The sequence below is a fragment of the Ranitomeya variabilis genome, chromosome 2 (genome assembly GCF_051348905.1).
Source record: "Ranitomeya variabilis isolate aRanVar5 chromosome 2, aRanVar5.hap1, whole genome shotgun sequence".
Taxonomy (NCBI): domain Eukaryota; kingdom Metazoa; phylum Chordata; class Amphibia; order Anura; family Dendrobatidae; genus Ranitomeya; species Ranitomeya variabilis.
Genome location: NC_135233.1, coordinates 547,148,926 through 547,165,443, shown reverse-complemented (window position 1 = coordinate 547,165,443; position 16,518 = coordinate 547,148,926). Strand labels below are relative to the sequence as shown.

At 41.8% G+C, this 16,518-nt stretch overlaps 1 protein-coding gene across 1 annotated transcript in view; it reads right to left on the bottom strand.

Annotated features, from left to right (window-relative positions):
• Positions 1 to 1,533: 1,533 nt before the first annotated feature.
• Positions 1,534 to 16,518, bottom strand: part of OSGIN1 (oxidative stress induced growth inhibitor 1) — a 50,856-nt gene continuing 35,871 nt past the window's right edge. The window contains exons 3-6 of the mRNA XM_077288174.1: positions 14,041 to 14,177; positions 10,637 to 10,828; positions 9,805 to 9,896; positions 1,534 to 3,757 (exon numbers count right to left, since the gene is read on the bottom strand). Of these exons, the coding sequence (XP_077144289.1) occupies positions 2,770 to 3,757; positions 9,805 to 9,896; positions 10,637 to 10,828; positions 14,041 to 14,177 (1,409 nt within the window). The 3' untranslated portion in view covers positions 1,534 to 2,769. The remainder of the gene's footprint in view (positions 3,758 to 9,804; positions 9,897 to 10,636; positions 10,829 to 14,040; positions 14,178 to 16,518) is intronic.

Below are 16,518 nucleotides of genomic sequence, written 5' to 3'. Positions count from 1 at the left end.
CCAGCCTCTTTTGCCATCCACAATGTTTTCCATAGATCTTTGTTGCGGAGATATGTGGTACCCATTGTTCCCTCTGTTGATCCTCCTGCCCCGGTGTTGGTTGAGGGGGAGTTGGAATATGTGGTTGAGAAAATTTTGTATTCTCGTTTTTCGAGGCGGAGGCTTCAGCATCTTGTTAAGTGGAAGGGTTATGGCCAGGAGGATAATTCTTGGGTGGTTGCCTCCGATGTCCATGCTGCCGATTTGGTTCGTGCTTTTCACTTGGCTCGTCCTGATCGGCCTGGGGGCTCTGGTGAGGGTTTGGTGACCCCTCCTCAAGGGGGGTACTGTTGTGAATTCTGCTCTTGGGCTCCCTCCGGTGGTTGTAAGTAGCACTTTTGTGAATTCTGCTCTTGGGCTCCCTCCTGTGGTTTTGAGTGGTATAGCTGCTTCTTGGATTTAGCATTAGCAGCTGCTTCCACTGATCGTCTTTCTGGCTCGGCTATTTTAGTCTGGCCTTATTCCTCAATCAATGCCAGTTGTCAATTGTTCCTGCTTGGAGCCACTGCTCTTTTGGATTTCCCTGACACTCTATCCAGTTCAGCAAAGATAAGTCCTTGCTTGTCCTTTTGCAGTCCATTTGTTGTGGACTTTATTGTTCAGCACATTCTATGTTTTGCTCATTTGTCCAGCTTATCAGTATGGATCTATTCAGCTAAGCTGGAAGCTCTGGGCTGCAGATTTTGCCCTCCACATCTTTAGTCAGGTGTGGAGATTTTTGCATATCTCTGCGGTGGACTTTTTCTAGTTTTTATTACTGACCGCACAGTGTTCTTTCCTTACTATGTATATAGCTAGAAGTGGCCTCCTTTGCTTAATCTTGTTTCATACTACGTATGTCATTTCCTTCTCCTCTCACAGTCAATATTTGTGGGGGGCTGTCCTATCCTTTGGGGATTTTCTCTGAGGCAAGATAGCTTTCCTGTTTCTACCTTTAGGGGTAGCTAGTTCTCCGGCTGTGACGAGGTGTCCAGGGAGTGACAGGAACATCCCACGGCTAGTGCTAGTGTTGTGTTAAGATCAGGAACTGCGGTCTGTATAGTTACCACCTGCTCAGAGCTGGTCGCATGTCGCTCCTAAGTTACCAGTCCATAACACCAGGGCCTGAAGGAGAGTCTCCTCTCCTCCAGACCTTGAGAACCATACACTGGGAACTTCCGATTCCGATTTCCGATATCACAAAAATATCGGAACTCGGTATCGGAATTCCGATACAGCAAATATCGGCCGATACCAGATACTTGCGGTATCGGAATGCTCAACACTATTCATGTCAGCTATAACTTTTTACCTAATTAAATAACAGAATTTATCTTTAAGCAACAAGAAAATGGAGTCAAAAGCACAAAATGGAGAACCTTTCATAATTTGTTCCTTCACAATATCAGTCTCTATTGTGATTCCAACAAAGGATAATTGATAAAAATGTTACTTTCATTATTTATTTCTATATGCACAAAGGTTCATTTAGATACAGAGCATGAAGACATTTCTGCCAGTTTAATATAAATGTCTTTTATTGTACAAATAATAAAATAGATTAAAATATAAAAACTTTTAACAGTACTTACAAAAATACAAACATTAAGAAAGAATAGTATACAATTACAAATGACAATATATTATAGAATGTAGAATATACAGTGAGTATACAATTAGTTTAGAGTTTTAATCAGTGCAGTTTATTTCACATCAAATTTGGACACTTTTTTTTTTTTTAGTATAAAGCATCTTTTGACAACGGGAGATCGCATTTTCCCCTAAACTAGGACTTTTTTCCACAACAGTTGTTATCTCTGGGTTTAACTGTCAGCTAGGGATTAATGTTCCTAAAGTGCCACCATTGGGAAGACAAAGTATTACAGGGTTGCAATGATATGTAAGGTCCATGTAATGAAGCAATTCTATCTGGTTAATAGATGGGGGTCTTGAATAAGAATTATAATTCAATTAAAATTAAACCAGCCATCCCCGCAGAGGAAAATTGGAACCGTTTGCAATAGGAAATTACATTTTTTTTTAACGATCAACGGTGTTACTTAATTTCTTTGGCTCATTCGTATGTGATTGAGGTCATTCTGAAAAATGCTAGAAAAGTCAAAGGTAATGTTTCATACTCTTGGCCCTAGTGCAATGATATTGATAACTAAATAATAGCAAGTGCATCTTGTGAGATCTGTTTCACCATGACCAGTCACCATCATTTACCAAGTGTAAACAAAAGCTGAGATTTAGTAGTCTGTTATTCAATCTCCCACCTAAAAACCTCAATGATATCCTTCTTACTAGAGAATATGTAGTCCAACAAGGAAACTTTGGAATGGTTGTCCACTGAATTGGCCCCAAGGTGATTACCCACCATTTTTTTAGGTTTTTTTTACTGTGTAAGTTTCTTCTTTTATGATAAGTGCTTATGGTTTAAGTGCTTTAGATGTGCTAAATGACATACAATAATATATTTTGACAGAGAACTTTGGCAATAAGTTATTAATGCTTACTTGACTGAACTATATAATCCCTTCAATATCAAAGAAGCTCTCAATAGCAAAATCTAGCCTCGTGTAACAGTAACAAGAGTGAATCCCTCGGAAAACAGTATTTTCTTCTGAGCCAGAATGTTCTAAATACTAAAACATTCTGCTTTTTTCATGTAAAATCTCTGCTGACCCTGAAATTGTTGACCTGAGCAGCATTTCCTTAAAGTATCCTGTAATGTATTATTGTACTTTATTAGGGGGGCCTCTTCTGAGATTTTTGGAGAGCACTGGCAACAGCTAATGCACCACCTTGAACAAAGCGTACAAAATAATCACCAGCCAGGGGTCCCACTGCATATAGTCCCTTCTCCTGAATACATTCATATGTGAATAGGTCAATGTCAAGAGGATTCCTTTTAGAGTTGACTGGTTGCTCAGGATCCAAAGCTAAATCTGTACCATTTTTGGGTAGAAAAGACAAGTTTGGATTAGAACCAATGAGAATCAGAACCATTGAAACGTTAAATGCCTTATGCTGACCATGCTTATCTCTGAAGGTACATTTCTTCTCATCATTGAAACACACAGCATGGTGCTCTGGAAGACTCATGTAGCCCTTGTAGGGTCCTCCTTGAAAGACTGATTGTTCTTTCATCATTTGGTGTACCTTATGGTACTCTGGGTACATGACATGTGGTAACTGGTTGAAGATAAGTGCTGGATCATTAACTCGTCTTCTGAAAGCATGTATTACTGGGATGTTGTAGTGATGAGCAAGCAAAATGGCATCTGCAGCCGTCAGTCCCGCGCCTATGATAAGCACCGGGTCAGAACCCTGGTGGACTTTCTTTGATTTTACTGCCTCCTCAAGAGCAGATATCTGATGTGAGACAAATGGCAGGTCTTCTCCTTTGATATCTAACCATGAGGGGCTGTCAAATGTCCCTGTTGCCAGAATTACATTATCAGAGTATAAACAGAAGTTCTGCTTGGGACCAATGTCATTTCTGATAAATCCACTAACTTGGAAAACACTCTTTCCTTGGCTTGGCTCTTGGTCAAACTCTGCACTATTCCAAATGACTTCATTCCCAGCAGTGTTTTCCATGTCTTTGCTTATTTTTATGACAGAGGTGACAACTGCACCAGATAAGAAATTTTTCTCCAGTCTTTTATTCTTTACGTAGTATTGGTAGTAATTCAGGATGTCCCCTGCCGTTGACCTATCATTTCTGAGGTTCCTAAAAATAAGAATAGTAAAACACATATTAATAATCCATTATAGGCCAACATTAACATAACTGATATACGTATTGAGTGATTTATATAGTTGGAAAGAATAAAATCCCAATATAAGTCATAGGATATTAACATACAGACTCATCATAATGTAGGCTACACAAGATCAATCTTTACAGAATACTTATGTTACCTTAGTAATTGAAGATCAATGACATTCAGGTCTTCCCACTACAGGGAATAGGGAAAAATCACCTTCCTAAGGGGGATCATTTTAAGAAATCTGCTTTCTTTCATCAATACTACATTTTATATAAATGGCAATTTATCCTGGAGACAGTGTTCCTTTATACAGGAATAGATATGAGTGAACCTAAACTTAAAGGGAACCTGTCACCCCCCCAGGCGTTTGAAACTAAAAGAGCCACCTTGTGCAGCAGTAATGCTGCATTCTGACAAGGTGGCTTTTTTAGTTATTGGTGCTGTAACTGCAGAAATAATCCATTTTGTAATTTGTCCCAAATACCTTTCTTTAGTCAAGGAGGCAGGCCTTTCCCCCCCCCCTGCTGCAGACACCACACAGCCGTCACTCAAATCCTCTTGGCGCCGGGCGCCGCCTCCTCATCGCTGTTTTGAAATGAGCTGGCGCCTGCGCTCTTTTCTCCTGCCTTGGGCAGGCGCAGTGAGCGCTGCCCGTCCTCTGTTCTCATATGCAGTCTAGCTGACTGCGCCTGTGCGGCCGCCCTGCCTGTGAATCCCTGCCCCGCAGTGTCTTCTGATTTATTCTCACTGCGGAGCTGGGATTCACAGGCAGGGCGGCCGCACAGGCGCAGTCAGCTAGACTGCATATGAGAACAGAGGATGGGCAGCGCTCACTGCGCCTGCCCAAGGCATGACAAAAGAACGCAGGCGCTGGATCATTTCAAAACAGCGATGAGGAGGCGGCGCCCTGCGCCAAGAGGATTTGAGTGACGGCTGTGTGAAGTCTGCAGCAGGGGGGGAAAGGCCTGCCTCCAGGACTGAAGAAAGGTATTTATGACAAATTACAAAACGGATTATTTCTGCAGTTACAGCACCAATAACTAAAAGAGCCACCTTGTCAGAATGCAGCATTACTGCTGCACAAGGTGGCTCTTTTAGTTTCAAACGCCTGGGGGGGGTGACAGGTTCCCTTTTAAAGCTTGGGGTTCATACTGGATACTGGATAGTTAGTTTCTGGTGCTAAACGCAAAACACGGACTTCTCCAGCAAGTCCGTTGCATTACTTATTTTCCAGCTCAAACGTTTGGGTCCACATTGTTTTCAAAAGAGTCCGAGTTCTCGTTCAAGTTCCAAGAACCAAACATTGGAATAAAGATGCGGTAGAGAACCAGAACCGGACCATCCATGGGTCCGCTCATCCCTATACTGGAAGTTTTCTGCCCATAATGAGTGCTAGTAGACAAAAGCATAAGTTGCTCAACACTCATTTATAGACCCTTTTACATAAACTAATGTACGGTAAGCTGTTAGGAGACGATCAATCATTATTGTTTGGTCCCCATATAGTTTGCATGCTATGGGCAGCACATGCCATGGGAAAATGTGCGACAATGGCTAATATTTTTAGGCCTTATAAACAATGCAATAGGTTGACAAATGATTGTTAGCTTATATAATAGCCGATCGCTGCAATGTTTACATGGGCCAATGATTGGGAACGTGCATTCTTACAAAAACCCATTCGGCCGATTATCGACACATATAAAAGAGCCCTCGATATTACTACACACTGAAAATCATAGTGAAACTTGTACCAACATAGACATAATCAAATACACTAAAAGTACCCTAAAAAGTCACAAAAGTGCTTTATTCCAGCTTTCATTTGGCAATTGGCAACCATATTTACCATATATTGTTTAAGCAGTTTAGGATCAGGCCATTTACCCCCGTTCCAAACCTGGCACATATTCTTTTTTTTTTTTTTTTTTTTTTAACAAGAGCTGTACAATTTCTTTTTCGGAAATTCAAACTTTTGCAAGTTGTTTTTGCGATACGTTGAGCCTAATTTTCAGATTATTTTCATACTCTTTTTTGCTGATATCGGTGTGAAAATAAAGAAAATGTGTCCATCGTAGACATTTTTTTTTACCACAAAGGCTTACAGTTCATTTTAAAATTCATCTTCTTATCGGATATGTTTTTTTGATGTGGAGGTGGGGTAACAGCGATTTGGGTTGACAGTGGCTTTTTTATTATTTACTTTTTACATATTCGTTTTTCCCTTATTTTACTTATCGTGTCTTCCATAAGTTCATAAAAGACCTTCGAGGGGCATATAAATACATTTGCTATATTTTTATTTCCCCTGTAACTGGGGATGGACTATTAGCCCCAGTTACAGTGGAAATTTAGACTCCTGGCTGCAGAGCAGAACTGACCGGGTCTCTTAAAATGCAGCAGCTCCTGCTCCCTCTCTGCACACAATGATCACATGATCGCTGGGTTTGGAGGAGGAAGCGCCTCCTATTACTTTATACATGATGTTTCATGCTGTATTTACACCAACAAAAAAAGCAGAGAGGGTTATAAGCCCTCTCTTTCTTATATATGTGGAGTCTGGCTGTGTCTGACAGTAGGCTCCTTGTTGGCACAGTTCTATACAGCATGAGCTGCTCTGCCTTGCTGTGACATTTTAGAATATCACTGTACAGTAGGACACAGAAAGCCTGGACTATGAGTGTTCTGGAAGTAGGTAGAATAATCCCAGCCAAAAATATCCAAAATGAATGAAGAAATGTCACTTAAACTTTACTGACTTTTAGGAATTTTTAGCACATTTACTTGTGTAGTATTCCTAACTCAGACATGTACATTCATGCCCTACATGCACATATGTTGTAGATGTTGATTGTATATTTTATTATATGCATTTTGACATTTTTGCATTGATCATATTTGGGGATAATTCTGTATTTTAAGTCATTAATGAGGATTGGAATATATTCCATTTTTATTGTATCTGACATAGGAGTCAGACCATTGTGCAATTAAATAAAACACTCTTTTTTTATAACTCTACGGCACTATGTCAGCTTTTTCTTTCTAGATGTTTGAGTACTATAAATATTGGATATGTACCAGTCCTAAAAATGGGACCCATACCTATGTCAAGAACAAGTACATGTGCCCTGGTAATTTATCTTTATTTAATACACATATAGCCCATAGGAAAAATGTCAGTTTCTTGAAATAAACTGTCACTGTAAAATGATTCTATGTATTGGTTGAAACTCTGGTAGATCCAGTTTGTTAAACCTGTTTTGTAGGCTTTTTGTTAATTTTAAGCAGAAATGTTAAGAATGTGTCTTGGACGTCAAGAGTTTAATTGTGCCTAAACAAAACCCATTATTTTCAAATGTCCATTATAATTAATCACTAGTCAGAAGGAGGAGAGGGATATGGGCAAGCAATCTTTTGTGCTTAGGAAAATTGTCGATTTACTACCATTAAAACGTATCCTAATTAGAGTGCATAAACCATTAACGACCTAAAACCAAATCAAGTTAGCAGCATGCATAATATTAGGCAGTATTACCACTGGTGTAATTGTAGAGGTGGCTGTGCTTGACGTTGTGCTATTCACAGGTACGATATGAATAACTGAGATAAACAGGGCTGATTCCAATGTCTGCAGGCGGTGTGCTACAGCCATTACTGATTTCAGATTGTATCTGCTGAATTGTAGAACAGGATGCTATGTACATGACTTATGTTCACCGCTCCGTGATCGAAGCAATGTAATGTGCAAGTCCGACTATGTGAGCAGATCGGTGATACAACGTGTATCTTTCAGCTGGCTATACACATCTGAGTAATGTCTGGTGTGAGGCAGTGACTGGTGTTACATGTGAGGGTCACTGTATGCTCCCCCAGGATGCGCACGGAAGTGTATTGAGGTCATGAGAGTGCATTGCAGTCACAGGCATAGCTGTGGTTGCAATGCAGACTAAGGTGAGTATAGGTGTTTGGCATGCTTGTTGTCCAAGGCAGATTTAGGGAAAACCTTTTGTGTTTTGAAACAGACTGCAGGATGGTAGTCGTGTAGTCAGTTTCACTCCGGGAGAGGCTTTCCATGTGGCTGGAGGCCACAGATTCAAGTTAAAAACCCTGCAGTATAGAGCTTGGGTGGGTCAGGTTCAGACTCAGTGTCAGTCTGGTGTTTAGAGCAGTACAGAGCAGAAGGCTCTGCAGAGCTCCACCTGTGTGAGGCAACACAAGCCAGCAGAGCCAAACAGCCAAGGCAGCTCAAATGCCTGGCACCCTACAGCGTACACAGCGGTACAGTCGCCCACGGTAAATGGTATCAAATGGTGGACTGGCGTGTTTAGTGACTGTAAACTGGAGGATATGGTTCCAGGCTGCGATCTGGAGGCTATCGTGTACTGTGTAAAGCTGTGAGTAAAGAGACATTAACACGGCTGTGCAGTCGCCCACGGTAACAGTCAGAGATGGGCTGGTGTGTTTAGGGACTGTAATCCAGAGGATATGTGCCTGGCTGCGAACCGGAGGTGGACTGTCTTGTTCCTGGCTGCGAACCTTAGGTGGACTGTCCTATTTCCTGACTGAGATCCGGAGGATATCGTGTGCTATGTTTTTTTAAGCTGAACATTAAAGAGACATTTTGCTTTGAACTTAACTCGGTCATTGCCTCATCACTGCACAGAGTACTACCGCTGCACTACACTGGACATGACGATTTTCAGCCCATTGCATAATAGGAATGGAGGACGCCATGTTCCCTCACAGTAGATGTTGGGAACTAGAAGGATGGGACAGTTGTAGTTCAACATGAAGCTACATGCTGAAGATTCTGAGATGTCTAATGTTAGAGCCGCAGCCATTCTTTGTCACTGGCTCTCCTCTGGCTAATAGAAGAGAATCCTGAGTCAAGAATCTTCATCTATGACATCGATGTGCCCTATCATGTGATAAGCCTGAGGATGAAATCGGTCCATTTCTGAAACCCACTTATTTACACGTATTAAAGAGTGGGAAACTTTAGCAGAGGAAAAAAAAGGCCGCTTACAATTTTCTCCATTAGGCTTTATTCACACATCAGTATTTTTCATCAGTATTTTGATGCCAAAACCAAGACACAGAACAGGTGTCAATCTTTCAGTTTTAGTTTTTCGCGGTAAGTTCCTGGTTTTGACAACCACTGATATAAAGTACTGACCAAAAACAGAAGTGTGAATAAGCCCTTAACTCTTTTAGGCCCTATGGGAGTTGTTACTATAAGACCACCCCTTTGAGGTATGGATGTGGCCAGATATAGCAAATCTATAAAGAGCAACCACTGATCAATGCTGGTACCATTATCTTATGTCTTTGACAGGCTTTATTAACTCTTCAGCACATGGGGCTGCTTTGCTTTGGACAATTATATTTAAAATACATATTTAAATGTTCTTTACGAGTTTGCGAAATGTTAAAAAACTAAATAGCGTCAGTGACTATCATGGGATGTGTGGTAGTATTACAGCTTAGCCCCACTTATGTTATTAGAAAAGTTCTTCTACAAGAAAACCCCTTTTTTCTGAATTTTGACAGAGCATTTACTCCAGTAAATCACAAAGTCTACAGATCCCAAGAACCTGACTCTGGAGAGCTCACATTATTCGGCTATTTCCAGCAGTCCCTTTGTCATTGAGAGCAGGGGTGCTGGTCCCCGCGGGTGACAAGTTATCATGCTACTTGCACGCATGCTACCTTTCTTCTGCTTGTTTGTGCCATATTTATCTAGCATGTAATGGGAGATCCCTAGCAATAGTGCCCTCCAGCTTTGGTTGTTCTGACAAGTTATCACTGGCACTGCGGACGGGTGAAAAGTCGATGGTGAACCACCATCTTTAAAGAAATAACTTAGTGAAAGTACTCATAATTGGACCAAAGAGCACACATGAAAAATTCATACACCTGTTGGTGAGTTTATGTAGTGCACGTTCTCGTTGCCTCATACTTATACTATTAGGAGAAGTTTGACAACAAATAGCTGATATCTTACCTTTTTTTCATCCTCATCCAGTCTTTGAAAGATAAATCAGGCAGCCCCATCCAGTCTCCACGGCTAAGAGTTATCATTGAGCCCTCAATGGCCTGAAACAGTGAAAGTAATGTCAGTTATATCTCTATCTGAAATACATTGCTCCAAATGTGGTCACCTAGTGACCATGTAGTGTAGAACATTGCTATTATTCAATGCATGTAAGATTACTCCAGATAGACGAAGTATAACATCTGACGAAGAAGGAGTACCTCCTTCGAAACGCGTTGGATTGGTTCCCCTGACACGCGCCCGCCCATTCTGTGACGTCACTGTTTCAGCCACGCCCCTCGCACACACCGCTACTGCTCCGGCGTTGCTTCCGGCCGGGGCACGCTAGGAGTTGGCGGCATTTGCTCATCCGGACACCCAGCGGTGAGCCATCCATTTGGGGAAGCAGACGTGGACTATTCCCTTTTCCAGCCATACGGTGCAGCACAGTGCGGTTAGCAAGAAGGTTTCTTTGGACATTCTCCGCTCTTCACAGTCATCTATATCACCAACACGAGTAAGTGTATATGCACCTATAGGCACTGTCCTATAGTTAGTTCATACCTAAGCAGCTATATAACGTACACTATTTGCCTATTACATATACAGTACCGTGTACACAGGTGTGATATTGCCAGGTCCTTTTTGCATAGCTCTTTTACTTGCACCTCTGTCATCAATTAGAGCGCAGGTGTGGTATTTTTAACTTTTATTCAGAAGTATAACATCTATAAGTCCAGATTAGTTCTTATGTCTAATCTCTCATTCTAGACATCGTTAGCTTTCCACCAGGAATACCTACATTCCATGCTCCTCCGGGTGGACCTCGCCCAAGCACCAGGTGAGGAATCGCGTTTTCAGGTTCTAGAGTCCACTGCAACACAGAATCCACATTTCCCAGAAAGTCGGTGTCTGGTCTGAGCAGGGTATCAAACAAGAGAGCAGCCGGACTGTTGGAGCGACCTTCCAGACCCTCAGACAAATACTCCAAATCCTTAAAAAGTAAAATTAAAAAAACAAACAATTAAGCATAGTGGTGTCCAGAACACAAGATGTACAAAGCATTATTATATTATTATAATATAGTTTCGACTTTTTAAAGCTAAATATTGACCAGTGGGGAAGATCTCTGTTGATCAGAGGAACCAAGGATTGTGGACACACAATTATCAAGACAATGGCCACATTGCCTACACTATCAGGGTAGCTCACTAAGTGTATAAGTCCACAAGATGTGTTTTACAGGCTGGTCCACTCTGCAACTCACTTATAAAGCACATTTCTATATAAATATGACTTGCTTCAGTTTTTTTTATCTTTCAACTGCTTCAAAGATTCCAAGCGGTTAAAAGAAATGATCGGACTATTCTTCAGGTGTTTTCCTTTCAGCAGAAGCTCTATATTTTACCCAACAAGTCAACGGGAAGGCTCAAAATATACCCTCAAGATGTCCCGCGCATCTTTTGGAGCTGTTTGCCAGCACTTTTGCTTTTAAAAAAATTGCTAGTGGCTTCTTGAAGAGTTGAAAAAAGTCTGGGAAATGTCAGTAAACAAGACACTGCAAAACACAGGGAGAAAACCCACTGGACGACATCAAAAACATTGACAAGGGCTCAGGAAAAGACTAAAAACAACAATAAAAAATAATTAAATAATAAAAAAGCATTTTCCTCTAAAAAAGTCGTCATGTGCACATACCCTAATGCTGTTTATATATACACTAAAACACTACATTAAAGCGCCCGATCCATGCCAGTACCATAGTGCCATAGTGTGTTAATAGTACAGTGCCCACGTGGCTGTCCATGGTGACATCTGTAACAATGCCCTTTTCTTTTGGTTGTGTCATTGTTAACCATTATTATTACACATGTTCCTTCCGGTAATTTTCACTGTCATTTTGGACAGTAGTTTACAGTAGTATCTGTAACCCACAGACGTTTATTTTACGTTTTTGGTTTTGACTTGCAAATACTGATGCAAAATACAGACCTAAATTCCACCTTGTAAAAGCGGCCTTAGGGGAGAAGCTGCATGCAAGGAATTTCAAATTACAAGTGGCCCTGCACCTGGAGCCAAGCATGTGTCAGGTTTTACAGATTTCAGCTCTGGAGTGTAGTACAGATTGTTCAGAACCAATAGATAGGTAAAGGAGTGTTACTCAAAGGGAATCTGTCACCTAATCTTTGAGCAGCATTATGTAGAGACTGAGACTCTGATTCCAGCGATGCATCACTTACTGGGTAGCTTGTCGCACATTGTATACCATAATTGTTTTATCTGTAAGCGGTTGTTGGTGTTGCCCACGTTCCCTCTTGAAGACAGGTGTATTGTTATAATGTACTTTTGATGTTTCAATGTGGTGTTATTAGTGATAGATTGGGTTCTTCCCAGTACTAGGTAGCTAACAGGGTTAAGAGCTGGGACTAGCCCAGGGGGAGGAGCTTAGTATAGGCACAATGAGGAGATAAGGCCTAGCTTGCAGCTAGAGCAGAGTACTCAGCAGACCACCATGGATTGGGTGTCACGAGAGAGAGTGGAGACCGAGATAATGGATAGCGTGATCCAGAGAAAAACAAGGAAAAGCATTAGAATGAGTGAGTGATTCTCTGGAGTTGAGGTCTGGGGCAGAAAGCCTAGCTAGACAGAGTTACCTAGCAGTCAACTGATAGAGCAGCGATAAGAAGGAAAGCGGGATGAAAAGTGACTGCCCTGTGTGGTAGCTCCAAGGCGTTAGCAAGCAGAGAAGTTAAGTAACGGCCACAGTGGCACAAGTAACTCCCCTAAAGGGAAAAAGGAGAGGAACTGCAGGGTTGAAAAATAGGACTCTCACTTACTGGTTAGTGATGCTGTTGTTGGACACTAGGGAAGCTCCTGAAGTGTTGTGCTGGGTGGTGGTGAAGTTAGAGAGATTAATAGACAAGGAGTGGAGCAAGTTCAGGAAAGAACGGACTGTGTATAAAAATGTCACATGTTCTGAAAGAAATTTCCACAAGTTTTGCACCCACTATTCCTGTACATACTTCTCCCTACTAGTGATAAGCGAGTGAGCTCGTTACTCGAGTTTTCCGAGCATGCTCGGGTGTTCTCTCAGTATCTTGGGCGTGCGCGGAGATTATTTTTGTGTTGCCGCAGCTGCATGATTTGCAGCTGTAAGACAACCTGAACACATGCAGGGACTGCCTGTGTGTTAGGGAATCCCCACATGTATTCAGGTTGTCTAGCAGCCGCAAATCATGCAGCTGTGGGGACTCAAACATAAAACACGAGCACGCCCAAGACACTCAGAGAACACCCGAATATGCTGGGAAAACTGGAGTAACGAGCACACTCATTCATCACTACTCCCTACATTATTGTTCAGCAAAAGACAATTCATTTTTGAGTGGTGATCTCCCTCATTGAACTTTACAGCATCTGATCCTGGCCAGTCACCGGCATCATGAGGTCTGCAAGGGTGTAGCGCCCCTATAACTAAAGTCCGCACATCCAGCCGGGACCCACGGCTTTCATGTAGCGTGCCAGGGCATGAAGCAAGAGTACTTTGCCCACGGTTAATGCCCCGTGCCACATTACATATTAGCAGGAGATTATCACTATCACTAGAGGACTAGTAAACCGTCTACCAGGTAGTCCTCCATATTCATGTGCTTTCTATAACCCCACCTCCATTACTGATTGGTAGCTTTCTCCCTACATGCAGTGTACACAGAAAGCTGCCAATCAGAAGTGTGGGCGGGGTTATACAGAGCTCAGCATTGAGAGAGCTGCTAGATCTGCAGCAGATGTTTTAAAACTGTTTTATCAAAACTGCAGCAAGCAGTTCAGTATGTGACACATCACTGGAATCAGGGTCTCTGCCCCTACATCATGCTGCTCTCAGTTAGGATAGCAAAAACCTGGTGACAAATTCACTTAGACTTTTTAGTGTAGAACATTAGTGTTAACAAAGAATTTAACAAAACATTCCATTTTCACATTCGAAGACCACATGCACACGTTAAGTATTCAGTGCGATTTTTACCTCAGTATTTGTAAGCCAAAACCAGGAATGGGTGATAAATGCAGAAGTAGTGATGTATTTCTATTATGCTTTTCCTATTTTGGTTTTGGCTAACAAATACTGAGGTAAAAAACTGACCAAATACCGAATGTGTGAACGTGGCCTCACAGTTGAAACAGAAGATTTTTTTAGTCTATACTGACCTGTTGAGTGATAGGAACATTCGGAAGGTCTTCCAGCTTCCTTTGCAATAAGGGGTTTGGATGTATAGCACCTTCTTTCATATATGGGGTATATCCAGACAGCAGGTAGGAGAGGCAGATGCCTGATGGGCCGTTACCTGGAATAAGATATACAGAGTTGTAATGTTATAAAATATCACACATATGCACCACTTGATAACAGGAGCGGACATGCTTTTACAGAATGTAACCCCTCGTGGGCAGGGTCCTCTCTGATATCACACCTGTCTGTCACTTATCCATGTTTAGTTGACTTTTTTTTAACTTATTATGTATTTTTCTCAGTTAATTGTACACCTATTTTTTGCAAGTGCAGTGCCCTGGAATTAAAATAAATACATTCAATTAAAATAAATAAAATAATATAATATGGATATGTTGTAGTAGCGATAAAGACGCGTTTGATATGCTTATAGTCAAAGAAGAGTTGGAGCTAACCAAGGAAGCAAATGTAAATTCTAGCAATGAGATGAGGAGAGGATACCAGCTGAGTAAAGTAGTGGGACAAAAACCAAGACAGAAGGTAATCCCAAGGCTTGCTTGAAGAGATTGTTCAGTACGTTACAGTATATTGATAGCCTATCCTTAGGATAGATCATCAATATCAGATCGATGGGGGTGCGACAGCCATCACTGTTCCCAGTGCCAGAGGTGGCTAGATGTGATCTGTTGCAAAGCATTTAAATAGGGGCAGATGTGCAGCACCCGGCCACGGCCACTATTCACATGACAGAGCTGAACTAGACAGATCTGCAACTGAACACATTCAGCCACAGCTGGTAGCCTGAATAGTTGGTCAACATTGGTGCTGGGTGTCACACCCCAACGATCTGGCATTGATAACCTATCTCAATATAATAAAAATACTGGACAACCCTTTGAATACTCAAACAAGAGTGAGTTTGAGTTGGCCTTATAAGGTCTTGGGTGATGGTGTCACTGGAGTTTGCTGGGTAACTTGTGAAACCCCAACAAAGAGCGCAGCAAAGACTAGCCATGGAACCAAGGTAGGTGGGTAACGATTTTTGGGGTAAAATGTTCGGTGTGCCGGGAAACCATAATATCAAAAGCAGATGACAAAGATATGTTGCATTACTGCACCAAGAAGCTTGGGTCTGAGAAGGCATCCAACTGAAGTTGTTCCTAATATAGTTTAAAGATAATGCTTTAAGACTCCTATGTTTTATTGATTTTTTATTTTGATGCTTGACATTTGTGGAGCTGAATAAGTGTCACGGGGGTACTGGGTAGACTACAGCTGATTACCCGGGCCCCTGCGATATCCCTTAGACTAGGGAAAACCCTGTCTGTCCCTCTCCCAGAATTTACACTGATGGTGTGCTTGTCTGGGCCGCCAGGCCTGACCCTGACTCCTGTTTCAGTCCTATGCTGAAACCTCCACCCGCCTCCCAGTGATAAGACCACACACCAACCCCTACAGAAAGCACAGACAGGGAAAAACTAAAAACGCACCACGCCGCAGACACACAGGAAAACACTATAATGTGCACAGGGCAAAACAAATACAAATATAGGAAGGAGAAATATGACAAAGGATAATACACCACCAGATACGATATTTCTTCTCCTAGACCACCACTCCAGACCGAGATCACCAGGCACAAGACACAAGCTATAATCGGCGACGCCCAAAGTCCAGAATGACTATTTAAAGGCCACGGGCATGACCCAGCCTCCAACCCGATTACCAGCTAGATTAACCCCGGAATATCTGGATAAAGTCTAGCCGGCGCCACTGAGCGTATAGTGGACAAATGTGGAATTACCGCTGTCTGTCGGACGCCCTAGTGTGAATAGCGTCCGACATGACAATAAGAAGCTGATGGTGTGATGGTCTGACTACATAACTGGCTTCATCATTATATCTGAGATTGCCAATCCTTTGAGGAAAAACAAGTCCAGAGTATGACCCTTCCCATCACTGGCTGAATGGACTTCTTGAAAGTTCACCCTGGTACTAACTAGCTCTTTTCTAAACTGTGAGAGACAGTCATTGATCCAAGCATTGGATCATCTGTGTTATATGGTCAAGACTGACAATTGAGAACTGCCAATCCACCACCTTTTGATGTTTTGATGACCAATTTTGGTGTTTTTGTCTGCTGAAATTAGAGCACCAATACACTCAAGACTAGACTGAGACCTACATTGGGGATTGTAAGTAGGAACAAATCTATTTAGCTAAAATATATTAATTTCATTGTTTTATTTCTGATCTGGTTTATTCTCCCCAGACTATATTACAATTCATGGGCATTTATCCCGCTCTGCAGAATATTTAGCAGAATGATGAGTCTCTGTTGTGCGTTATTGTCTTCAGTTATGGAAACATTGTCCTTCTCTGTGGGAACATGTCACACATTTGTTGGATGATTTTCCTACTTTGATGGTCAAGGAGATACGTTTAAACCCATAACA